The sequence below is a fragment of the Sminthopsis crassicaudata genome, chromosome 1, assembly GCF_048593235.1.
Source record: "Sminthopsis crassicaudata isolate SCR6 chromosome 1, ASM4859323v1, whole genome shotgun sequence".
Taxonomy (NCBI): domain Eukaryota; kingdom Metazoa; phylum Chordata; class Mammalia; order Dasyuromorphia; family Dasyuridae; genus Sminthopsis; species Sminthopsis crassicaudata.
This window is the reverse complement of record NC_133617.1, coordinates 422388536-422416426: the sequence shown is the minus strand read 5'-3', so window position 1 is coordinate 422416426 and position 27891 is coordinate 422388536. Positions and strand designations below refer to the sequence as shown.

The following is a 27891-nucleotide window of genomic DNA, read 5'->3' as shown; positions in this document are numbered from 1 at the left end:
ACTTGAATTAAACAGATTATATTCCAAGATGAAGAAATAGAAAATGCCACAGTAACCATTTGGAATGGAAGAATACAAAGACACATTTGTGTATTTTGATGTTAAATGAATGAGGGAATAGGGATCAGATCTATTGGCATAAGGAACTCCCTGGTGAGTAAACTTCCTCTGCCAATATATGTCTTATGAGCTTTTGCTCCCCTCGATTCCTGGGCTCCCTGACCAGGCGCTTGGCAGGGAGTTACGGGAACCCCCTTCTGGTTGGCACGGGTCCTTCATAAATGAATTTAGGAACTCTAAAAGTTAAACTGGCAAAAGAAGTTTATTATTAGAACTGAGAAGTCAGCTTTTGCAGACTGACTTTCTTAGTGGCGAGGTCCCTACAGAGAAGTAAAGATCTAGCAGAGAAATCCTGACAGAGAGGTGAATAAGATGCTGTTAGGAAAATAGGTGGAGATATAAAGAGGGAGTAATGCCAAAAGAGAATGTCTTTTCAGCATCCAGAGGTCTCAGCTATGCCAAGGGGAGAGAGAGGTTCCTTGGCTCGATTAAGTCCTATGCAAGGAATGAGCCCCAAGTTGCCTCTTTTTATAATTGAAACTTTGGCAGGAGGCTGGGGGGTACTTTGAGTTGGAATCAAACAGAGATTTTCGGGAATTGAATAGAAATTTTCCATCTGAATGAGTATTCCTGGACTAATGTCCAATTCAATGGAGTTGGATAGAAATCTAGATCTGCAGCTCCTGGCTAAGTAGGAGTGGTCTTGGACTCAACTGGTCCTACTCAGATAAAAGAATGAAACCACTTTATCTTGATTCCCTGGAGGGGATCTCTCAGGGGAGAGCTTCTCTGAGGGAGTTTCCTAAGCTTTCCCCCCAAAGTCAGAGAGAAAGAGAGAGAGTGAGTGAGTGTGTGTGTTTAGAAGCTCCCCTTATCATGTCACATTTGCACTCTTGGGGAGATGAAAGGGTGATTTACCCAGTGTTATGCAGTCAGTATGTGTCAGGCAGAATTTAAACCCTGGTCTTAACCAGTTCTCTGTTATCCTATGCTGTCTCTACTGTATACACAAAAAATGTAAAATATAACACAAATTGTCTTATTTATAAATTCACAATTGTTTATGGATTTATGGATGATTATTTTAAATAACAGGACAGTGCAGTGGTATGACAAGGAGTCTTTGAATGCACTTGCTCTGTATTATATCAGTTCTGTTCCCTAAAAAGCCAATCTATTTTCAAATTCATTGTTCCTCGGTGCTCTTTCTCCATTAGCCTTCTGCACCAGTAGCTCATCAGTTACTTTCTAAACCCTGTCTTCTTTGATAGATAGATTTCTTAAATTATCATGCATTTCCAAATTCTGTTTTTTGGGTTCTTCTAAGGAACTCCTTGCCTTGTAAGCTTCTTTTTCGCCCCTTTATATTTTTGCACATTTAGCCTCCATAGCTACTTTTTCTTTGATGCTGGGTTTTCACCCTTCAGAAACATGAGCCAGGAACAGAGTCTGGCTGAAAGCCTCTTGGAGTAGTGGGTCTTTGGAAGCTTTTTGTTTAGAAAGCTGTAAATGATGGGAAAGGAAGAAAGCCTCATTTCAGTTCACTCAACAGAAAAGAGAGTGCAATTCTCTGGCAATTGCTCGAGAACCTGCTTCCTGGGGAATAAATGAACCCTGAGACCGACAAATGGGATTGTGATGCCATAGCTACTAAGTAGAAAGAGCTCTCTCTCTACCAGTGTAAACACCAACTGAGCAAGCATGTGAATCCAACTTAACTCCCTGAGAAATTTAGAACTAATTCTTTTTAGTAGTACCTTGTATTGACAGCAATCCTTATATCCTGGAGTGACCTTTAGATGAAATTAATTGTAGAGGAGCAGTGAAAAATACCTGTTTCTAATACATTTAAAGTAGACTATTTAAAGTGATTTTTTTTTTTTCTCCAGACAGGGAGATCAGAAAGGAGAAGAAGTATATATTTGGTGAATGTTTATTTTCTCATCATACTCCAAATTTCTCTTTATACTCCAAATGGGATCCATACAACTCACCTCCCAGCAAAGTCAGGGATTTTAGTCTCATCTCTCCTTTCTGTGTTTTACCAGGCACTCAGTGATTCCATAATGCCTTTTGGTTAAGAATTCTTCACAGGGATGTCTCTACCCAAGCATATCCTCCCTGGGATAGTGCCCAATTTCCCAAATGATCCCTTAAAAACTTCTGGTTCTTTAGTGTCTTTCTTTTAGTTGTAAGCATCTGATATATAAATTTATACTAAAATATGAAACTTAAATTTCCCTTTTTATCCCTTCCCAGGGTTGTTTGTATTTTTAAAAAGCTTGGTAACCCAAAGGAAAAGTGTGCTGCCTTGTGGTATTATTGAACGGATTTTAAGCTGATTTGTAAAGCTCAGTTGTTGTAGGATTTTAGGTGTGTATTTTGGGGTAGCATAAGGCAGCAGGACCCTTCCTGAAATACCGTTACTTATTCCAGTGGTAAACTGGCCTTGGTGTTTGTCATGGCATCGGGACCCTTCCTGAAATACCGTTACTTATTCCAGTGGTAAACTGGCCTTGGTGTTTGTCATCTTATGTTATAGGTAAAAAGGTAAGGAACAGAAGAGGTAATTTACCTTCACAGAGTTATTTGGTAAGTATAAAGACAGTTTTTTATTAGCCAGAGTAACTGAAAAAAATAATATTATCAGTAATCCTTTCCTTTAATTCTGTGTTTGGGACTTTAGATTTGTGGTTAGTAAGGAGACCACTAACCCATGTTAGATAACTGACTATAACTGTTATCAGTCAGGTATCCATGGGGATATATTCACTCTTATACCTCAGCCTTGCTTTTGCTTCCTTTATCTCCCCGTCCAATAGCTTTTTGCATAGTCTGCTGTTCTTGATTCTTCACACAGAACCACAGCATAGTGGAGCTGCACTGTGGTGAATGTGGCTTCAAAAAATAAGCTTGACTTCTTTCCAATACTGCCCTGCTAGAGATCATCCTGCCATTTGATAAGTGTGAGTTATCTTAGGTTGCATCAAGTTTGATTTATTTTAGACTTGGATTGATAGGTAAGCTTGCAAAAAAGGAATAAATATTAGCAGAAAGCAAAGGCTGTTTCATGTGACTTTGGTAGTGCAGTGTACATAGCATGATCTTCCCCATGTCTCTTGTATTAACAGAATTAATACAGCACAGTACTTCATAGCAGATAATTTATAACTAGTGGTTAGATTGATAAAATTTTAGACCTTGACACCATGTCAGTTATCTGCACAAATGAAGGGAAACAAAGGTACAAATAACTCCAAATAGCAGATAATCTAGATATTATGGTATTTAGTTTTGGAATATGATTTATTGAAGCAGATTTATATTTCTAATGGTGTAGCTCACATATTAAAAGCACTGTATTCTATACCCAGAGAAAGAACACTGGAAAATGAGTATGGACCACAACATAGCCCACTCTTTCTGTTATTGTTTGCTATTAAAAAAAAAAAAAAAAAAAAAAGCACTGTATTCATTGTGATCATATGATTTTAAGTTAGATATGACATTTAGCTTTGCTGTATTCACTGATCCCAAAAAACAACTAACCTGAACCAAAGCTGCAAATAAATAAATAAATAAAAACTATTTCTTCTCTTAGAAAAGCAATTCTTAAATGTATATTCTATGGATTTGTAGACACTGGGGAAATTGATAGTATTATCTTCATATACAAGGACTATATACAATTACAGAATTGCAGAATCTCTTATAAGATTTGGAAGGCACCTTTGAGGTAATCTAATCTACTTGCAGCTGAATAGAAACCCATGTATTAAGTATTGCCTGTCGATTGCTGATGTCTTTCTTTAATTGCAACTTATTGATGCCTCTGTATATAGATGTGCTCAATATGTACACATACTTCTGTGTATGTGTGTGTGTGTGTATGTTATTTATAGCTATAAAAACATCTCACTGCATTCACCACAAGTTTGTTATATTTTGGGGGTGTTGTTTTCTCATTGGTTTGCAGGGAGTTGATTTCATCAAGACCAAATCATGGAATATTGCTTTTGTACCTTTGAAGGAAAAAAAAAATCTCATAATGCCAAATTTGCACTTTAAAAAAAAAAAAAAGGAATATTCTTTAAAATACTCTTGATGTTAAGTGGTAATTCTTCATTTGCTTGCAGACTTACTGATACAGCCCATTCTATTTTGACACCTCTATTTAGGAAATCGTTCTATTACAACAAGCTGAACCCTGTTTTTCTGCAACTTGCAGTTGTTGTTTCTTGTCTTACTAAGATGAAGCAGGAGAAATCTAATCTCTTTCATCTTAGAGCCTTTTAAGTACTTGAAGACAATTATCATGTTCCCCACATCTTTTTATCCAAGTTAAACATCCTTAACTTCTTTAACTAATCTTGTTATGGCAAAATCTCTCCTTACTATCTTGGTTGCTCTCCTCTGAATGTGTCACCTTTTCCAGTATCCTTTCTAAAGTATGCTCTAAGCTGAACATAATAAATAAATGTAGATGTAATCTGACAAGAGAAGTGTACAAACAATGTCCTTTGTTCTGGATTCTATGCTTCTCTTAATATAAATTAAGGTTTAATTACTTTGGAGGGGGGCCTGCCTTGTATTATTGAATGGATTTTAAGCTACCTGTTCTATAAAGCTTTTTTTTTTTTCTTTTTTTTTTTTTTTAATGTGAACTGCTGGTTTCATAAGTCTTCCCATATCATATATGTGCAGTTGGTTTCTATTAAATCTCATTAGTTTTGGCCCATTTTTCCAGACTTTATATCATCTTCTTTATATCATCTGAAATTAAGCATGCCATTAAGTGTGCCAATTGTGTGTTCATTTACGTTTTATTTTTTTTTAAGTTGCACATCACAAGGCCAAGAACAGATTTCTGGGGCTTTCCATTAGAGACATTTCCCCAAATTGACATCCTTGTATTAATGACCTGTCTTTATATTCAGTTATTCAACTAGTTCTGAATCTGCCTGGTAGAACTATCTTGTAGCTCCTATGTACACAAGATTGAAGACTTTATCAGATAGCTTTCCTGAAATTGAGGTGTAATACAATGTCTGCTTTCCCAAAATTGAGGTGTAATACAGTATCAGTGGTGTTTTCTTGATCTCTCAGTCTAATAATAAAAAGATTTTTTTAAAGGACAAGCTTTTGATGGATTTTGTTCACCAACTCAATCTTTAAATGTTCACAAACTATCCCTTTTATTATCCATTCTAGAACATTACCAGTATTTTCAGGCAAACTTATCAGTTTATATTTTGAAGATTTTGCCCTCTCCTCTTCATTGAAAATTAGCACATTTCTGTCCCTAGTCCTATGGCAGTTCTTTTTCCTCTCTTTTCTCTGTCTGTGAATTTTCAAGGCTGAGTAATAATGGTGGCTCAGCAGTCACACATGTCAGTCTTTTTCATTCCAAGAGTATAATTTGCCCTAACCTGATGACTTAGATTCATTTAGTATAATGAAGTGTTCTTTTACAGCTCGAACTATTTTTGTGCTATTTGTGTTGTATTTCCTGCTGTGAAGATCAATATCTTCATGATAGAAATTATATGAATTTAATAACTGTCTTCTTTCTCTGTTATTATCCAGTCCATTTGAGTAGCAGCCCCTTGCCTTCTTTCATTTTCCCTTTGTTCCCAGTATAGGCCAAAAGAGCTCTTTTTTAGTATTTTTTTTTTTTTAGAATTTACCACAAGTCTGAGTTTATTCTAAGCTAAAATAATGATGACACTTTGAAAAAGAAATTTTTATTCCAAACAGTAATTATTAGCAAAAATATTCAAATAAGCAAAATGAAATAAACTCCACTTTAAATATATATATATATATATATATATATATATATTGAAGAAGGGACCCGAAAATTCTAAAAATTCTTGAAGGAGAAAAATCTCACCTATTTCCCTAACGAGACTTTGTTGCCTCTGTCAGGATTTCTAACCTTACTTCCCAATCCCTATAATTAAACCTCTTTTATTAATCTAGGTATTCAAGTGTGTAAATTCCTTTTCAGAGAATGTGCCACCAGAAGGGAGTTCCCCAAAACTCCCTACCCTTGTATCAAATGCCAAAGAGGTGCAGAGGAGCTAAACCTTTCCATTTGGCTCCCTGAATCCCGAACCTGCCACTACACCTTCTCATTTAACTCTCTGACCACTAGAAACCCTAATCTCATTTTGGTTCCCTAAATCTAGACCTTATCATTTGGTTCCTTACTAAAGGGAACCCCAAAACCTAAACCTCATCAATATTGCCTAACAGTAATATCAAAAATATAGTTTGCTAAGAAAAAATTTATATGAAATGGTACAGAATGAATAAAGTAGAGCCAAAAGAAAGAATGGCAATTCTGCTCCATAGTGAAATGGACTGCTTCCACAGGGCTTTGTTTTAAAGCAGAACTAGTTACCTAACTTTTTGAATTTGTTGTAGATAGTATTCTCTGTCAGTTACAGTTTGGACTAGGTGATCTCTGAGGTCCCTTTCAGTTTTGTAATTCTGGTGAAGACAAAATAACATAATTTTGAAATATTAAAGTATCTTTTATTGGATTCTACCTCCCATTAATTACTGCTTTCTACTATTGTTCTTCCTATGTCATACTGCTATTATTTGGTATCTGGGTGAGAAGATATGTGTGTTTTTGTCATTTTTCCAACTTAACCTCAATTCCTCTCTAAAAATATTTTTCCTCCTAATTTGTGTGCTTTTGTTTCTTGGTCAGTATAGATTTACATTTTACTAGTTTTTATTTGGGCTTCCACTCATCCCAATTCACAATCGTGGAGTTTGTCTACCACCTCTAGTCCTGGCCATCATTCCTGCCTCCCTAAACCATTGCAGTAGTTTTATAATCATTCTCCCTGCATCATCTCTTCAGTCTATTCTGTGTGTGTGTGTGTGTGTGTGTGTGTGTGTGTGTGTGTGTATAGTAACTTTTAATTTTTCAAAACACAGTAGCGAAAATTTTTTAAACATTCACTCTTTTTTTTTTTTTTTTTTTTTAATTTAATAGTTTTTATTTACCAGATATATGCATGGGATATTTTACAACATTGACAGTTGCCAAACCTTTTGTTCTAATTTTTCCCCTCCTTCCCCCTCTCCAGATGGCAGGTTGACCAATACATGTTCAATATGTTAAAGTACAAATTAAGTACAATATATGTCTACATGACCAAACAGTTGTTTTGCTAAACAAAAAGAATTGGACTTTGAAATAGTGTACAATTAGCCTGTGAAGGAAATAAAAAATGCAGGCAGACAAAATTAGAGGGACTGGGAATTCTATGTAGTAGTTCACACTCATCTCCCAGAGTTCTTTCGCTGGGTGTAGCTGGTTCAGTTCATTACTGCTCTATTGGAACTGATTGGGTTCATCTCATTGTTGAAGAGGGCCACATCCATCAGAATTGATCATCATATAGTATTGTTGTTGAAGTGTACAATGATCTCCTGGTCCTACTGATTTCACTCAGCATCAGTTCATGTAAGTCTCAACATTCACTCTTGCAAAACTTTGTGTTCCAAATTTTTCTCTCTCCCTTCCCATATCCTCTCTCCCCTAGACATCTAGCAATTCAATATGTTAAACATGTACAATTCTTTAAAACATATTTCCATTTTTATCATGCTGCAGAAGAAAAAAAATCAGATTAAAAAGGAGAAAAAAATGAGAAAGAAAAGAACATGCAAGCAAATGACAGCAAAAAAGGTGAAAATATTATGTTGTGATTCACATTCATCTTCATAATTTTCTCTGAATGCAGATGGCTTTCGGTCTCTCTTCATCATAAGTCTATTTGGAATTGGTCTCTACAGTCTGTTTTGAACGAAGTTGTTAAAAGTGATTTTTTTTTTTTTTTTTTTTTTTTTTTTTGCTGAGACAATTGGGGTTGTGACTTGCCCAGGGTCACACAGCTAGAAAGTGGTGTCTGAGACTAGATTTTGAACTCAGGTCCTCCTGACTTCAGGGCTGGTGTTCTATTCATTGCACCTATGCCCCTAAAGTAATATTTCTAAAGCACAAGTTAGATCACATTATTCCATTGCTCAATAAATTCTATTCTTTTACCTAAGATTTAGGTAATCTTATACCTAAGATTAAATCAAACTCTTCTTTGCCATTTAGAGTCATAACCTGGCTCAAACCTACCTTTACAGCCTTATTATGTAGTACTCCCCATTCATAGATTTTATTCTCATGCATGTGTTCTGTGTATATTAATAAGGACACATATTTCTTCCCAAAAAATTATAAACTCTCTGAGGACAAAGACTTTTTAATTTTTGTCATTCTATCCCCATTCTTTAGCATAATACCTGGCATCTGTTGTTGTTCAGTCATATCTGACTCTTCATGTCCCCGTGGACTATAACATGTCAATAGTGTCCATGGGAGTTTCTTGGCAAAGGTAGTGGAGTGTTTTGCCATTTTCTTCTCCACTACTTTAAAGTAAACACAGGTTAAATGACTTGCCCAAAGTCATACAGCTAGTAAGTATCTGAGACCACATTTGAACTCGTATGTTTTCTTGATTCCAAACCCAATGCTCTATCCAATAGAACTACTTAGCTGCTTTATCTGGCATATTTTATGTGTTTAATAAATGCTTACTGTTTAGATGCAATCAAACCCTGGCCATCCTCATAAGTCTTTTCAAAAATCCAAATGTTATCCTTTTATACCATCTTCTGAATGAATAAAAGGACTTACTAAATGTTTACTATGTGCTAAGCCTGAAGATACAAATACAAAATGAGATATTTCCTGTCTTCAAAAAATATTTACATTTTAATAGGATAATGCAACACATACAGGTGTGGTGGCTAGGGAAAAGTATTTTGGACTGGGAAGTCACTGGGATGGTAAGTCAGACTACATCAGAGTTGATTAACATGTTCTTTTTAGAAGTAATCTTACTCTTTATGTGATTATTTGCTTAGAGAAAGGATAGAAATGAGCACATGACAGTGGATGGTAAAAAGATGGGATGGATAGCTGGGAAGCTATCTGTTGGAGTTTGTACTTATTTACCACTTAGTCCAGCTTGATCTTAGGGAAGTACTCATACCATTAAAGTCATGGATCTTTTGAAGTATTGAAGTGGTATATTTACTTTTCAAAAAGGGCCAAGAATGAGCCAGAGGCGTGTGTTAAATTGATCATGAGACAAGGCTTAGGAGAAAAGTACCTGAAGATGAGACTTGGTATGTGGCCAAGACTTAAACATAAATAAAAATATAGAGAAGAATTCAAAATACAGAGAAGTTTCAGTAGTGAACCATAAATTTGCTCTTGGCTACTAAATATATCTATATCCACTATGATTTCTATGGAAAAAGAGTCAGTAGATGGCACTCCTAAATTTTTTTTTAGGACTGGGCTAAGCCATGGGCTAAGAAACTTAATCCCAAAGTGTGACATAACATGCTGAACCTACTGCCAAGAGTCACCCAGGATCTGCTACTCTTTTGAAATGGGTGCAGTGTGCAGAAAGAAGAATGAGCAGCCATTGATATAAGAGAGAGAAAATCAAAGTAAGTAGGGGATTTGGAAGAAAAAGGGTTAAAGGAAGAAAGAATATTTTGGTAGTTCTGATGAGGTCTAGTGGCAGGTTCAGGGCACAGGGAGTCAAATAGAACTCCCCAGCAACCCCTTCAGATTCAGCACAAGAATACAGAGTTAAATGAGATCTAGTGGGTGGCGCAAGAGTCCCCTGTAAAGGAATTTACAGACCTGAAAACCTAGATTGATAAAAGAGGTTTCTTATGGGGTTTGGAAGCAAGGTTAAAGTCTAGTTAGTAAAAGGTGAAGATAGAGATAAGAAGGCACCACAAACAGTGTTCCTTGGCATGCCAGGCGTAAGGCTGCCATGTTTGGAACCTCTGCAAAGAGAGGACTCCAGCTTGGCTCTTTTATAATGAGAGATTTAGCTAAACCGACCCTTGGGTGGAGTCCCAAGTTGGCTCAGATTCCATGGGGGCTGGGAGAGCCTAGATCTTCTATTGGAATTCAAGGGAGTGCTTTTGACCAGGATTTGTGAATCAAAGGTCCTAGCTTCTTGAATTGATAATGCTTCTGCTAGGAGGGGCTGGGAATCAGAAAGGAATAAATGAATCTGAAAGGATTAGTTTCTTAAAGGGATCATAACCGACATCAGTTCCTGATTCTATTTTTTTTAAAACATTTGTCATAACTGACATTTTTATAAAACTTATCTTAGCCAAAAGATTGAGCAGCAGGTTTCTTTAAGGTTCATTAAGTCCTTTTGAGATAGGTAACATTATATCCATTCTTTTAGATAAAAGAGAATGTAAGCGTATATAATGGTAGTAAGAGCACTACACTTGGAATCATGGGAATTTTGTGCTATTTCTGGTTCAGATATGTTAGTATACAGCAAGATCTATTATTTCTTTGATCCACTTTCTTATTGTTCCTGCCAACTTCTTCCTGGATATTCCACTGTTCTTTAACCCACAAGCTTGAAGGGTAGGCAAGGTGGGAGCTTTAGAAATTTCTGCTAGAGGGAGACTAATAGCAGAGGGCAATCTGGATGTATGTAGTGGGGGTAAGTGTATTTGGGTGGGGAGGGGGGACTAAAGAGGGATGTTTCCTGCATCCTGCATCCTGCATCCAGGGTTATGCTTTTTAGGTATTTCTGAATAATATTTAAATACTCCAGAAAATGGGTTGAAATTTATTTTAAAGTTTGCAAAGTGCTATATATACATTCTCATTTGATCTTTACAACAATTCTGTGGTGTACTACCAATATCCTGATATTACAGATGAACAAATTGAGACTGAGAGAGGCTAAGTGACTTTTTCATGTGCTCACATTGTGTTTTACAGGTAGAACTTGAATGAAGGCAAAGGAAAGAAATATATCTCCAAATTGACATTGGGTTCTTCCAGCAACACAGGATGTTTGACTGACTTTTGATAGTGAATGAGTTTTGTCCTTGTACTGACAGCTGTATTTTTCCTTTCTCTCCCACAGTTCCAGAAGCCATTAGTGCTGGTTGGGGAAGCTTAATCCTGTCTTGAGGTTCCCCCAGAAAACTTTGAATAAGGTAAAATATCTTTTAAGAAATTCACTGAAAGGACAGCTAGGTGGTGCAGTGGATAGAGAGAGCACCAGCCTTGAAGTCAGGAGGACCTGAGTTCAAAGGTGGCCTGAGTGAGACACTCAACACTTCCTAGCTATGTGACCCTGGGCACGTCACTTAATCTCAATTGCCTCAGCAAAAAAAAAAAAAAGAAGAAAAAGAAATTCACTAAGGAAGAAGAGACAACTCTGTCCCAAACTACTTTTATTTTATTTTTAAAAAATATTTCTATTATATATATATATATATATATATATATATATATATATATATACGTATATATATATATATATATGTATATATATATATACGTATATATATATATGTATATATATATATATATGTATTTTTTTAATAGCATTTTATTGACAGAATATATGCATGGGTAATTTTTCAACATTGTCCCTTGCAATCACTTCTGTTCCAACTTTTCCCTTCCCTCTCTCCACCCTCGCCCCTAGATGGCAGGCAATCTCATACATGTTAAACATGTTAAAGTATATCTTAACTACAATGTATGTGTACACATGTGTACAGTTCTCTTGTTGCACAAGAAAAATTGTATTCAGAAAGGTAAAAATAACCTGGGAAGAAAAAAATGCAAGTAGTCCACTTTCATTTCCCAGTGTTCTTTCTCTGGGTGTAGCTGGTTCTGTCCGTCATTGTTCATTTGGAACTGAATTGGATCTCCAAGCCTTTCTGTACTCACCCTGCTGGTTGTTTCTTTTTTTGTTGTTTTTCTTTCTTTCTTTCTTTTTTTTTTTTTTTTTGGTCATTTCTTACAGAACGATAATATTCCATAACATTTATATACCATAACTTATTCAGCCATTCTCCAACTGATGGGCATCCACTCAGGTTCCAGTTTCTTGCCACATCAAAAAGGCCTGCCACAAACATTTTTGCACATGTGGGTCCCTTTCCCTCCTTTAAGATCTTTTTGGAATATAAGCCCAGTAGAAATACAGCTCTATCAAAGGGTATGCACAGTGTGATAACTTTTTGCGCATAGTTTCAAACTGTTCTCCAGAATGGTTGGATCTATTCACAACTCTATCAACAATGTATCAGTGTCCCAGTTTTCCTACATCCCCTCCCACATTTGTCATTATCTTTTCCTGTCATTTTAGCCAATCTGACAGGTGTGTTTCTACTTTATTTTAAATGATTTTTTTTTTTTAATTAAAGCTTTTTATTTTCAAAACATAGGCATGGATAATTCTTCAACATTAATCCTTTCAATACTTTGTTTTCCAATTTTTCTCTCCTTTCTCCCACCCTTCCCTTACACAGAAAATAGTACAACATATGTTAAACATGGTAGTAATATATATTAAATCCAATATAGGCATACATATTTGTTCAGTTAAATTGCTGCGCAAGAAAAATCAAACTGGAAAAAAAAATGAGAAAAAATAAAATGCAAGCAAACAACAGTAAAAGAGTGAAAATGCTATGTTGTGATCCACATTCAGTTCCCACAGTCCTCTTTCTGGGTATAGATGGCTCTCCATTACAAGGCCATTGGAACTGATCTGAATCATTTCATTGTTGAAGAGAGCCATGTCCATCAGAATTGATCTAATTGATCTGATATATTGTTGTTGCCATGTACAATGATATCCTGATTTTGCTCATTTCACTTAGCATCACTTCATGTAAGATTCTCCAGACCTCTCTGAAATCATCCTGCTGATAATTTCTTACAGAACAATAATATTCCATAGTATTCATATACCATAACTTATTTAGCCATTTTCTAACTGATGGGCATGCACTAAGTTTCAAGTTTCTTGCCACTATAAAAAGGGCTGCCACAAATATTTTTGCACATGTGGGTCCCTTTCCCTCCTTTAAGATCTTTTTGGTATATAAGCCCAGTAGAAACACTGCAAAGGGTATGCACACAAACTACTACTTTTAAAAAATAGTTATTTCCACAGGAGCATAGATTTAAAACTGGAAAGGACCAAGAGAAGTTCAGCCTTCTCATTTTACAGCTATACCAGAGATCAAAGGGTAAATGATTTGTTTAGGTCAAGTAGGTACAATAGAGGTAGGATTTGAACCTTGGTTATCAAATGTATAGTATTCCTTCCATTGCATAAGTCTTTATAGTATTATCCTAATGGAAAAGGCAAAGCCTCTTAGAATATTTTGTTTCAAATATCAGAAGTTCTGTATTCAGGTATTTTTCACAGATCCTAACATGTGACAGACTCCCAATTACTAAAGTTTATTGTTTCTTTCTATTTTGCAAACCAATCAATGAATGATAGTAAAAAGAGCCAGCAGGGATGAATAACAATACAACCCTGGTGCAATTTCCAATTGCAGCTCTGTTATCTATAATTATGCCTCCTACTTTGTGTTTTCATAGCCTCCAGTTTCTGAATAGAAAAGACCATCTAGATCTATGATCTAGAGCAGGAATATACATCAGGGGCCTTTAGTTCAATCCACCTACTTTATATCTAAAAGGAAACTGAGATCCAGGGAGGTTAGTTAGTGATTTTTTCCCTACAAGGCCTTATGAGGAAGAGATTTGAATTCAGATCTTATATCTCCAAAGCTTTTTCTGCTGTACTAGAAGATGGTAGTCCAAAAGCTACTTCATTATTTCAAATATAAAATATTATTTCTCTTGATTGGGGTATTGGATCTCTCCTAACTTTAACCTTTACTTGACTCTACCTACAGGTAATATCCTCTATCATAATTCTTTTTCATAACCAAACTCCTATTAAAAAAAAAAAAAAAAAAAACTGTTTGTCTCCACTTTCTTACTTCCCACTGACTTCCCATCATTTACAGTCTATTCTCACTCCCAAGTTCATCTGTGAACTAAAATAGCTTATCAGTGATCTTTTAATTGCCAAATAATAAGTCTTCATCTTACTTGGCTTCTGTGTAATATTTGGCACTGTTGACTACCTCCTAAATACACATCCTGAATTTTCATGTTGGTACTTTCTTACCTATCTGGCTGTTTTTCCTCAGTCTCATTATCTATATTCTACTCCTTTCTTTGTATGGACTCTTTATGGAGTTAATTGAACTTGGAAATTTTTTCCTTTGTTAATTTTACTAACTTCTCTTCTTAAATATTAGTCCAGATATTGCACTTTTAGGTTTCAGCAATCCGTAGCAAAGGATATATCTTCAAATAGTATGTTTTCACTTGTAAAATCTGGGGTTGGGTTTTTTTTTTTTTTTTTAAGGTTCTTTCCCCATCGCTTGATTTTTTGTGGGTATTGAGTAGAAGTTCTAGATTGTTTGAAGGTTCAGGTTTACAGTAAGGCCAGCTTTAAATGTATTGATGGAAATGTGAGTAAAGTAACTATAGGTACATCTCTGAATCTGTTTCACTGTTAAAAAGCATGAAACATAAAGTAAGTTTTTAAGGGTTAACAACACTGAAGATTCCAGTTTCATGGAGAGTTTTGTTTTCTAGTGCAGTAACTGGACCACCTTGGATTTTTCTTTTTTTTTTTGTTCAAAGTAAAAATGCTGCTAGTGCCAGTTAATGAAAGGTAGCTCAGAAGTCTGAATTACTTTCAGAGGATGGTTGAGTTTGTGGCCTCAGGTCTTGCTAGGAAATTGTTTAATCAAGGACTGTGCCAGAAACCTTTAAGCCAGGACCCAGTGATTTTTTGACTATCCTTAGACTACTTCTATGTAAGCATTCGGTTAAACTCTGTATTTTTTCCCACAGGTCAATAAAGATGTCCAATGATCCTCCCCCTCCCTATCCTGGGGACCCCTCAGCTCCCCTCTTGGAGGAGAAGACTGGAGGCCCACCTGGTGCAGGTAGGTCTTTTCATGATAGAAAAGTCACTGGTTTACAGTGGGACTCCTTGGTTTTCAAAGTCCATACTTTTGAGAGAGTCTAGTTCTGAGGCAAAGAAGGAAAGAACCTGAAGAAATACTACTAGTAAGCTGGACCTGCCCAATTACTAATCTCAAACTAAAATCCCAGAGATTCCCTTATTTAAGGAATTGTCAGCTTTCACCTTTCCTCAAAGGCAAGTTTTAACTGAGTAAATGTAGATTTTGGACAGAAGCTGACAGGACCTACTCTTCTCTCTTTCTCTAGGCAGAGCTTCACCAGCTATGGTACAACCCCCTGGCATTCCTGTACCCCCACCAGACATTGGGCCTCCTCCCTATGAGCCACCACTTCATCCAGGCCCTCAGCCAGGCTTCATTCCTTCCCACTTAAATGCAGATGGTACTTATGTGCCCCCAGGTAAGTTGACTAGTTTTTGGAGACAATCTCCCAAACCCCTTATTGGCTTAATTCATCTTCCCCTTGTCACTTCAGTGTAGCATCCTGCCTGCTTATAGATAATGAGACTGTTCTAGCTTTGATTCATTCTATATTCATTCTGTGTTTGAGAGTACTTACCTCCAACTACTGTGAGAAAGACTAAACAAACACTTCATTTCCTTAATATAATATAGGATTGGGGTTTTTTTTGGGGGGGGGGTGGAAGGGGATAGAGCAAGCCAAATACTAGAGAAGATGACAATAATTAGTGTAAGATAAGTAGCAAATGAATAGTAAATAGAATGCTAAGGCCTTCTGTTCTCTTTGGAGATGGTCACATTCTTTTTATTTCTTAAATTCAGTTTTATTTTCAGTTCCAGATTCTTTCCCCCTACCCTATCCAAGTTGAGAAAGTAAGAAATACAAAATCTATTACAAATACATATGATCATGCAAACCAGATTTCCTTAACATTTTTTAAACTAATTTTTTCCAATTACATGTGAAAACAATTTTTTAACTTTTTTTTTTATCTTAAGTTCAAAATTCTCTCTTTCTCCTTCTTCCTCCTTGAGATGGCAATTTGATATGTTATACATGTGTAATCACACACCAAATTTCTATATTCCATATCTAAAAGAGGAGAGGTATATAAGAAACAGAGAAGAAAAATGTACTCTTGAGTCCATTAGTTCTCTATTTGGAGCTGGATAACATGTTTCATCATGATTCCTTTTGGAATTATGGTTGGTCATTGTGTTGATAAGCTTTCAAAGTTGACTATCTTTATAGTATTGTATAAATTATTCTGCTGATTCTGTTCACTTCATTTTGCAACATACTATACAAGTCCTCCCAGCTTTTTCTGAAATCATACCCTTCATTATTTCATAAAGCGCAATATTCTGTTTTGTTCATATGCTATACTTGTTCAGGTATTCCCTAGCTAATGAGCATCTACTCAGTTTCCAGTTAGTACTTTAGCACCACAAAAAGAGATACTATAAATATTTTTGTGCATGTGAGTCATTTTCTTCTTTCTTTGATCTCCTTTGGGCATAGACCTAGTAGTAATATCACTGGGTTGGAAGATATTCCATTTCATAACTTTGGTGTTCTAAATTGCTTTCCAGAATGGTAGGTCTAGTGGATAACTCCACCAGAAGTGCATTATTAATATGCCTATTTTCTCACATGCCCTCTAGCATTTATTATTTTTCTTTTTTGTGATCTTAGCCAATGTGATGTGGGTATGAGATGGTATCTCAAGAGTTGTTTTAATTTGCCTTTTTCTAATTTTTAGTGATTTAGAGAATTTTTTCCACGATTGTTGCCATCTTCAATTTCTTCCTCTGAAAACTGCCTATGGGGAATAGCTTTTATTCTCATACATTTGACCTAAGTTACCTAAATGTCTTTGAAATGAGAGCTTTTATTAGAAGAACAATCAAATTAAAAGAAAATTATCTCCTGTGACCTTTGTATTTCTTGTTTGAACATATTTCTCTTATTTATAGATTATTTCTTCTCTGCTCCACTAATTTGTTTAACCATGACTCTTTACTCATATGTCCATTTTGAGCTTCTCTCAATGGCAATTTGATATGTTATACATGTGTAATCACACACCAAATTTCTATATTCCATATCTAAAAGAGGAGAGGTATATAAGAAACAGAGAAGAAAAATGTACTCTTGAGTCCATTAGTTCTCTATTTGGAGCTGGATAACATGTTTCATCATGATTCCTTTTGGAATTATGGTTGGTCATTGTGTTGATAAGCTTTCAAAGTTGACTATCTTTATAGTATTGTATAAATTATTCTGCTGATTCTGTTCACTTCATTTTGCAACATACTATACAAGTCCTCCCAGCTTTTTCTGAAATCATACCCTTCATTATTTCATAAAGCGCAATATTCTGTTTTGTTCATATGCTATACTTGTTCAGGTATTCCCTAGCTAATGAGCATCTACTCAGTTTCCAGTTAGTACTTTAGCACCACAAAAAGAGATACTATAAATATTTTTGTGCATGTGAGTCATTTTCTTCTTTCTTTGATCTCCTTTGGGCATAGACCTAGTAGTAATATCACTGGGTTGGAAGATATTCCATTTCATAACTTTGGTGTTCTAAATTGCTTTCCAGAATGGTAGGTCTAGTGGATAACTCCACCAGAAGTGCATTATTAATATGCCTATTTTCTCACATGCCCTCTAGCATTTATTATTTTTCTTTTTTGTGATCTTAGCCAATGTGATGTGGGTATGAGATGGTATCTCAAGAGTTGTTTTAATTTGCCTTTTTCTAATTTTTAGTGATTTAGAGAATTTTTTCCACGATTGTTGCCATCTTCAATTTCTTCCTCTGAAAACTGCCTATGGGGAATAGCTTTTATTCTCATACATTTGACCTAAGTTACCTAAATGTCTTTGAAATGAGAGCTTTTATTAGAAGAACAATCAAATTAAAAGAAAATTATCTCCTGTGACCTTTGTATTTCTTGTTTGAACATATTTCTCTTATTTATAGATTATTTCTTCTCTGCTCCACTAATTTGTTTAACCATGACTCTTTACTCATATGTCCATTTTGAGCTTCTCTCAATACATGGTATAAGACATTGATCTATACCTGGTTTCTGCCAGACTACTTTTCAACAAAACACTGGAGAAGTATACTTGAAACAAGGTATATATATAAAACTCATTGATGAGATGATGGTTCTCTAGTTCACCATATTCAGAATGCTGTAATGATATAATTGTAATAGGGTATATAAGGGCTAAGAGGGACTGGAAGAGGGAGATTCTATCTTTGACCATCCTGGTGGCACTAAGATTAAGACTGCAATTTTTAATTTTCCTTGCTTCCTTTAAGACTCAACCCAAATCTCACTTTTTCTAGAAAAAGGAAAGAAAGGAATAAGCATTTATGAAGTACTTGAATGTACCAGGCACTGTGATAACTGTTTTGTAAATATATTATAAGCCATATCTAGTAAAAATTAATCATAATGATAAAACTTTTGAGATTTTACACAGAAAATTAATGGGGATTAGGGATCATTTTAATAGGGTATGACGGTAGGATTCAGATTTCTGGGTAATATCACTAACTAATAATTTTAATATTGCATAAATAACCTATTTCACATTTATTACAGATATTCCTTCTTCTTGTAAATGGAACTGTTTAGGTATAATAATAATAATATAAAAGTATAGTGGTGCTTACTTTTTACTCCCCCCCCAAAAAAAAAAAAAAGCTGTTACTAGTAGTATGAATTTAAGACCAAAGCCAACTCTTAATAAACCTATGGAATCATCCCATCTTGTGAAGAAGGAAGCAAATATATCTTTAGTTCCTCAGTATAATGGTAACTGTTCAAATAGGTAAGCTCTATCCAGAGATAAATTTAACAAAATCCATGTTACCTTTAAGTAACAACCTAAAACTTTAAAAAACAATTTTCTAATGATCATGTTTAGAGGATCACTGGATTTTCATATAGATATAGGAGAATTTCACATTTCAATTTATATTTACAAGCTTGAAAACTCATGAAGGCATTTCTGCTATCACAGGATTAAGCTTTAGGAATTAATAGAATACCCAGATTCCCAAGGTGTCTTATACTATTTACCAAAACAAAATCCACATATGGTAATCTGTGAGTGCACTACCTAAATGAATGTAAATTTTGATCACTGAAAACCTCCCAAGATATCTTGGAGTTAAAGGGTTAGATTTCTTTCTTAAAAACCATGCTTTTAAAGAAATCTTGAGGGTCTTCTCATAGGTTGATTTTTTTTTTTTTTTTTTTTTTTAACTAGATAAAAGAGGCCATGTTCTGTCTCATTTCTTACCTGACTTTAATCACTGATTAGGTTTTGCCTCAGTCAAACTGATCCCTGTTAAAGACTTTAGCTGAGAAATGCCAAGGTCTTCCACTGCATCCAGGACTATCTCCAGTCTTTCTCATCTTCATGTTGCCAATGGACCCAGATGGCTCTGGAGAAGGAAGTGAGGCTAGTGACTTTGTACAGTCCTCCCTCATTTAAATTCTGTTCACTTGAATGTCATGGAATCACCTTCCTGATGTCATGGTCCTCTTTCAGAATAAAGGATAAACCACAACCAAAAACAAATTAATTCTTTATATATCAGGGTATGGCTATACCTTTAAATATTTAAATAATCATTTTTCAGAAGGAGAAATGCCATGTCCCCCAGTAAAATGCTCTATGGACCCCTTCTAAGAATAATGTTGTTAAATAAATAAAACATAAAATACATGGGAGGATTACAAAGGAAACCTATGCTGAAATATAGTTATTAAAATATAAAAAAATCAAATTCATGAATCCATTTAAATCTATCCTTGAATATCTGGGAGTGGAGATCATGTGCTTTGGATCACAGGTTTAAAAAATCTACTATAATAGGAAGATTTAAGGTTACAGCATTTTTGAGAGTAAGCATAGAATATTTCAAACTCTTCCCCATCTGTCAGATAGTAGTTTACAACAAATTAATTCAGGCCTAAAAACACAATTCCTAATATAATAATGTTTACATGAAATATTTAAACTTTATTAACTACGCATTTTAACAGTCTGAAGTGCATCCAGAGAAATGTTACTATCAGATTTAGTATATATAACATTGATTGAAAAGTTTAATCTAGTATCCCAAATAATTTGAAAATTCATATACAAAGAGTGATGGCTTGGTATTTTTATGGAGTCATGAATTAGTCTTCTGTAAGTGATGTAAATCTCAAAAGCTTAAAAACGATCTTGTTCTGTTCGTATTTTTCTCTTTTTAGTTTCTTTTTTTCTCCTTCCTGGTTAGACCAGACCAAAAAGAGGTAAAAAAACTTGCTAAAATTGGGCTTCAATTCCAATTAGATAGTTTCTTTACTTAAAAAATATAAACAACAAAAACTTGCATTTCCTTTAACCTGATTCCAATACAACTAGGGACTGTTTTCCCTTGCTTGCTGAACATAGTTTGTTTTTAAGAAGAAAAATAAACTGAAGAGAATGAACAATTTGCTGGGACTCAAAATACTCAGAATAGACATTATGTTACATGCTTTTGTTTCAAACCTGTGCTAAGTGATTTACAAATATCTTCTCATTTTATTAAACATTTAAGTGTTTACTTTGTGCAAGACTCATATACTGAGAATAAAAAAAGAGGCAAAAAAAAAAAAAAATCCCTGTCCTCAAGGAGATTGCAATCACTACAATCTAGGAGATGCAGTTGTTATCCCATTTTACAGATGAGGAAACTGAAATAAAAGTTAAGGAATCACACAGCTTAGGAATTATCTAAGTCAGGATTCAAACTGAGATCTTCCTGAGTCCAAGCCCAACCCTCTATTGGCTTTACCATCTAACTGCCCTCACAATAATTTGGCTCTTTCTCATGAAACTATCTAATAGAATTACCTCTGCTATTATTTCCATTCAAACACTTCTGTGTGTCAATCCATATAAAAATCTAGTTTTCTCTTACAAGAGGTAATTCCATTAAACTATTTCACGAGAAAGGGCCAAACTAAGGTGAGGGCAGTTAAAGTAATAAGTGATTATTAAAAACTAATATATATGAAGACTTTGGACACTTCACTCTTAGTCTCAATGAACTGTTTCTACTTCAATTTATACCTTTCTAGCTTTTCCTGTTAGTTAGCCAATCAAAAACGACAATTGCCTTCAATGTACCAAATGTTGTGCTAGTTGCTAGAGATAGTAAAGTAAGACAAAAATCTCTATTTTTAAAGTAAGGTAGTCTCATACATGTAGAGAAATACAAAACAAATGATAAGGCAGTTTGACAAGAGCAGGAACAACTCTTTGAAGGTCTCTCAGGAAAAACATAAAGAAAGTAGTGCTTTAGCTTTAAAGGGAAGGATTCTCTGCAGTGGAGGGGAGGTGGAAATACATTCCAGACTTGAGATAAACAACAAGGGCAAACGCACCAAATAGGAAGTAGAAAGTTGTGTGGCAGGAACAGCACAAAGGATGTTCTATTTAACTGGTTTGGCTGAACTGTAGAACACAGTGGGGAGGAAATATGTAATAAAGGTTGAGTTTACATTGTGATGAATTTTAAATATCAGAGTTGTTTATATTTGATTATAGAGACAATAGGAAGCCATGGAAGTTTGAGTAGGGTAATAGCATTTTCAAACCTGCATTTTAAGAGAATTATTTTGGTAACTTATTGGAAAGTTGATTGGAGAGAGGAAAGAGTAAGACCACCTAGGAAGTTAATGTGATAGAAGTTCAGGAAGAAGTAATGAAGGCTTGAACTAAGTTGGGAGCCATGTAAATGGAAGGAGCCTTGCAGGAGAGAATCATAAATTTATAAAAAAAAGATTTGGCAAATAAGAAGATATGTAAATTGAATGAGAATAAGAAATCAAAGCTGATACCAGGATATATTATCCTGAATGGGATGATTTTGAAGTTTGGTGGCATCTTGAATAGAAATGGAGAATTCAGAAGAGGAGTAATAAGCTTGATAGGGTTGGAGGAAATGTTTTAGACTTGTTGAGTTTGAGCTATCTGAAAGACAGCCAGTCTGAATATGTTCCTCCCCTGCTCAGACTTCTGTGGTTCCCTGTGGGCTCTAAGACCAAACAAATACTTTGGCATTTTAAGCTTTTCCCAGCCAGAGGAGAGATTAGGCTGCCTAATCTATAAAGCTCTGCACAGAGGTGATTATAAACACGTGGAAGATAAGGTCATCAAATGAGAGAAAAGTGACTTTTATGAACATTTTTATGATTAACACATAGGTAAAAAGAACTGAGGATCAGTCAGAGATGAGACAATCAAAGTTTTCTAGTGTCATGAAAATCAAGAGAAAAGAAAGTAATGTGGGAGAAGGGGGGGGGTAACTCAAATGCTGCATATAGGTCTAGAAAGATGAGACTTGGTAAAATACCATCAGAATTAACAATTATTATTAACACTTGTTAACTTTGAAGAGCCTTTTCAGTGGAGTGCAGAGGTTGGAAATTATATTGCAGAGGGACAAGGAGTAAGAAAATGGGGGTCACCGGTAATCTTGTGGCTTTCATGTTAGGATTTTCACAATTATCAGATTGTTTGAACCTAAATAAAAAGTCTAATGGGCAATTTTCCTCTGAAAACCTCTTAATGATTTCAAAAGGTTTCCCACCTGAGTTTAGAGCACCAAAAACTATTGCAAGAAATATTTTTCCTCTAAAGTGAAATGGGTCATTCTCCTGGCAGCGTTCAGCCCAACCTGTAGCTTAAGAATTCTACCTGACACTCCCCTTCCTACTATCAAAACAGGTACTTAAATAACACCATCAAAATTAGGTGGATATTTCTGATTGAAATACATGTGATATATTGTATTTAATTTATACTCTAATATATTTAACATGTATTGGTCAACCTGCCATGGGGGGGGGGGAAGGAGGAGAAAAATTGGAACAAATGGTTTGGCAATTGCCAATGTTGTAAAATTACCCATGCAAATATCTGGTAAATAAAAACTATTAAAATTTTAAAAAGGGGGGGCAGCTAGGTGGCTCAGTAGATAGAGCACCAGCCCTGAATTCAGGAGGACCCGAGTTCAAATGTGGTCTCAGACACTTAACACTTCCTAGCTGTGTGACCCTGGGCAAGTCACTTAACCCCACCCTCAAAAAATATATATATTAAAAAAAAAAAAAAAGAAAGAAATTAAAGAGTCTTGAAAGTCAAAAAAAGAAAAAAGAAAAAGAAATACATGTGAAATGTATAGTATCTTATCCTGAAGACCCTCTGCTGTGATTGTTTTGTTTAACTATTTCAAGTCCCAGAACATCTTAATTCTTGCTTATCAACCCCCTCCTCTTGTCTGTACTAGTAGAAGGTGTATCTGAGTTGGTTGAGGTTTAAGAACTACTAAGTTTCTACAAAAGTGAAGGGCTTGAGCTCAGCTAACTTGTGTATCGAGCCATACTGGCTTACTGCAGCAAGGTGCTGGCCAAAAAGAATGAGATTAAATGCACTGACTGGGATTAGAAGTCAAGATTCCTGGGTTCTGTTCCCAGATTTACTGACTTCAGTTGAAATACTGGCCTTCCTTATTGTCCTACCTCCCACAGGAAGAGGAGGAGCTATAATTTTCTGGAATGAGCTTTTATTCCACTTTGTAAAGGACTTTTTTTTTTTTTTTATTAAAGCTTTTTATTTACAAAGCATATACGTGAGTAATTTTTCCAACATTGATCCTTGCATAACCTTTTGTGCCAAATTTTCTCCTTCTTCCCCCCCCCCCACTCCCTTTCCCAGCTGACAGATAGCCCAATACATGTTAAATATGTTAAGTCCAATATATGTATATATATTTATACTTGGTGCACAGGAAAAATCAGATCAAGAAGGAAGAAAAAAAAACTGAGGAAAAAAAACAAAATGCAGGCAGACAACAGAGTAAGAATACTATGTTGTGGTCCACACTCTGTCCCCATGATCCTCTCTCTGGGTGTAGATGGCTCTCTTCATCATTGAACAAGTGGAATTGGTTTGAATCATGTCATTGTTGAAGAGAGCCACATCCATCAGAATTGATCATTGTATAGTCGTCTTGTTGCCGTGTATAATAATCTCCTGGTTCTGCTCATTTCACTTAGCATCAGTTCATATAAGTCTTTCCAGGCCTCTCTGATATCATCCTGCTGGCTGTTTCTTACAGAAATTGGTTGATAAATACATAATATTCTGTATTCTGTATAACTTACTCAGTCTTTCTCCAACTGATGGGCATCTACTCAGTTTCCAGTTTCTTGCCACTACAAAAAGGGCTGCCACAAGCATTTTTACATGTGAAGAACTTTCAAGGATGTAAGTGGTCAGCCTGAGTCAGGAAAATGAGGACTTCCAACTTCATTACAGGATTTGCCTCTATATTAGATCCACATTTGGCAGAGGGGGAGGGGATGGGCAAAGTTCTTGAGTTAAACTGTTACCCTGTAGTGAGAAAAAAAATTTTTTTTTTTGGCTGGCTTAATGTTTGGGGGAAATGAGCAGCCTCTGAATTAACTGCTTTTGTCTCTTTCCCCTAGGCTTTTATCCACCTCCTGGCCCCCATCCTCCCATGGGCTACTACCCTGCAGGTCCTTATCCAGGCCCTGGGGGCCACACAGCCACTGTCCTTGTTCCCTCGGGGGCTGCTACCACAGTGACTGTGCTGCAGGGAGAAATCTTCGAGGGTGCCCCTGTGCAGACAGTGTGTCCTCACTGCCAGCAATCTATCACTACCAAGATCTCCTACGAGATTGGCTTGATGAACTTTGTGCTAGGCTTCTTCTGCTGCTTCATGGGGTATGTAGTAAGGCAAGAGTTCTCCCCATCTGTACTTCTCCCCCCCCCCCATGTGCATAGCTGCTTTACCAATCACCTTTCATATTATGCACAACTTCTTCAGAGCCTATTAATAATGGAGACCAGTTTTTATAAGGCTCTTGCTTCTCTTCTCCAGTCCCTGGTTGCAACTTCTTGATCCTCATGATTAACTTCTCCTGTCCTTCTGCTTCAGGTGTGACCTGGGCTGCTGCTTGATCCCCTGCCTGATTGATGACTTCAAAGATGTAACACACAGCTGTCCCAATTGCAAAGCCTACATCTACACGTACAAGCGCCTGTGCTAACGGAGACCACCCGGGAGCTGGGACCCGGGATTACCATCTCTCCTTTTTGCTTGTCAGTCCTATACCCTGTGCTTTGTTTTCCTGCTCGGCAGTAGCTTCTCCCTTTTTCCTCCTTCGGTTGGAAGCAGGGAACTCCTGTCCTCTGTAGTCTGTCCAGCCCAGGGATATTTGTATCTCTTCTGATTAAGGGTTTGGCAGATTGAAAGTTTAGTGTCACTGGGGTGGGGGGTGGGAAGTGACAAGCATGTTATTTTGGATATTGATATTTTGCTTAGTATATGTGATGAGGATTTCAAGAGTGAACTAACTATCCCCTAATAGGGGACTCCCCATTGAAAGTTTCCAGATCTCACTATTGTTATTGGTATTGGTTCTTTCACATTTGCTTTCTTGGGAATCTGAGAAAACCTGCATCCTGGAACAGTAGTTTGTTTCATGGGGCTTCTGGGATGGAAATTCCTCTTCCTACTAACCTATCCGTTTGCCTTCTACAGTGATAATTACCTTCTATTATCAGTTTGCCCTGATGCTATTGCATGTCTGTTCTGATACTTTTCCATATGACAGAATAGCGCAAGGTGGAGTTCACAACTGCAACTAGCCAGACATGGGATGTTGAGCATGATGGTATTAAAGAGTTAAAGGGAGCCCTTACTTAAGGAGTAGAGAAACTGGAGAAACGGTGGTCATTAATAGCCACTGAAAACACAAGGGAAAAAAGTGGGTCCAAAAGGCCATCCTTTGTTTCTAATTATTATACCAGAGAGCTCTAAATTCCTAAAAGATAGACTAAAGCAGCTAGGATCACGCTACATGCATCATAAAGGACAGGACTTCTATATAATAGAGAGTTGAAATCACTGGCTTTAGAAATTCTCAGGTATCACAACTTAAAACATGTAGAAGTTCTGCCAGGACTAAGTGCTGATTAGGAAAGAGAATGAGCAGTGAGACTTAGACCTCCGAGTGCTCTGCACAAGCATGACATCATTTTGGTACAAGGTTGGGTGCCAATTTAGAAAGTGAACAAGCAAAATTGATTACGTGACCCAACTTTTAACAGATACCACTGGATCATCTCCATTACCCCCCCTTTGCACAAGCCCAACATTGTACCGACGGAGACTGGCTAAACCCCCCTCTTCCCCCAGAATATGAGGGTGGAGTTGCATTGGAGGACTTGGCTTATTCCTTTTGGACTTTTTTTCCTTATTGTACATGGAATCTAGCATTTCAGCCTTTTTCTGTGTCTTAGTTGCATGCCTGTGGTAGGAGGAGAGACTGGGAAGAGGCCAGAAAGGTCACTACTGTCTAAACTCTACACTATCCTCGCTTTCCAGACATGGAAGTTTGTAGACTGGCCACTAGATGGCGCATGCTCAACAGGCTTTGTGTGAATTACTTGCAGATTTTATTTCCTTTAAACTATGTTGGGGAACATTATTTTTGCACTAAACCTTTTACTGTCCATTGTGTTTGAAGCTTCAATTGGAGAAATTGTGTTATTTAATTTGATTTAGGTAGAGAATGAAGAGGTGACAATGGGTAATGAAGACAGATGGCTGATTGAGCCCTGTTATTGAATGTAAGACTTGGGAGCTGCATCATAAAGCATCACTGCTGCTACTGTACCCCTTATCTGGTTTTTTGCAATTCAAATGCATGTCATCCTACTTAATGTGAACCTGTTTGTTCTCAAGTCTTTATCACATATTAAATTGGCTCATCTGCCCACCTTTCCCTGTCCCTTGGGCTTCTTTTGCCCTATGTGTGTATTTTTATTTTGGCAAGGGAGCAGCTTTGGGTTCTGAAATATCCAAAACCTGGTCTTACTGAAGACTGGAAAGTCTTCAACCATTAGTTACAGTAGGAGATTTGGAGTTCTAGATGACAGCCTTAAAAAAATAGCTTGGCTTAAGGGATAGTCTTGGAAAAGATAGTTCTAAATCCAACTTTTGACTCTCACTGGATATAGGGAAATCCCTTATCCTTTCACAATTATAGGAAATGGCAGGAATCGGGGCAAGATCTGTGTTGTGTTGTTGGATAGAGTATTCCCCAGCCTCACCATTCGGAGATTTCTGAAAATCAAACACCAAAGTTGGCAAGCTAATATAATAGTCAATCTCTCCTTACCCTATATAAAGGAAGTAGCAGAAAAGCTGCTTATTTGCATTGGTAAAAGTTCTTCACAACTCCTCATGAAATCCTAGGTGGAGCTCATCCTAAATTGCAAACAATCTTATTCTGGCTGGTAATCCAATTTCATATGCCTGTTCTAGGAAGAGGTGGTAACGCATGGAATTGTATTACTATTGTCTTCTCAGGGCACAAGGAAACTGATGAGGTGGTAACAGAAGGGCGATTTCTACACTCTGTAGTCAAATGTTTTCTTCTTATCCTGTGCTAACTTTTTGTCCTAACCTGAGTTGCCATAAGCCAATATGATGTAGTATTAAGACTCAAAAAGAAATGCCACTAAACTAAATGCAATGTTCCCTGCAGGTTTATTAGAAGACCAGAATTTATTGTATTTTGAAAAAATATACATACACATATATATAAATTTTCCATTTATATTTTAATCTGATTCAGCTATGCTTGGGAATGTGGTTGGTGTATGTAACCGTTATGATTAGGAGAAAGCTCTAGATTTAGAGTAAACCACCTAAATTCAGATCCTGTCACTTGCTATACAAATTTTTAAGTCAAATAGCTTCATCTCTCAGACAGAAAATTAAAAAGCTGGATTAGATAATCTAA

The 27891-nt window shown here is 36.2% G+C and overlaps 1 protein-coding gene across 3 annotated transcripts in view; it reads left to right on the top strand.

Moving 5' to 3' along the window:
• CDIP1 (cell death inducing p53 target 1) overlaps positions 1 to 26873 on the top strand; it is a 50295-nt gene extending 23422 nt beyond the window's left edge. Inside the window, exons 1-6 of one of the 3 annotated variants that reach the window (XM_074280399.1) lie at positions 7777 to 9597; positions 11064 to 11136; positions 14888 to 14982; positions 15269 to 15421; positions 24544 to 24802; positions 25017 to 26873. In XM_074280399.1, coding sequence (XP_074136500.1) covers positions 14898 to 14982; positions 15269 to 15421; positions 24544 to 24802; positions 25017 to 25128 — 609 coding nt within the window. In that variant the 5' untranslated portion in view covers positions 7777 to 9597; positions 11064 to 11136; positions 14888 to 14897 and the 3' untranslated portion in view covers positions 25129 to 26873. Of the gene's footprint in view, positions 1 to 7776; positions 9598 to 11063; positions 11137 to 14887; positions 14983 to 15268; positions 15422 to 24543; positions 24803 to 25016 lie in introns of those variants that run through there. The other 2 variants (XM_074280398.1, XM_074280400.1) reach the window with 2 other exon arrangements.
• Positions 26874 to 27891: the final 1018 nt, after the last annotated feature.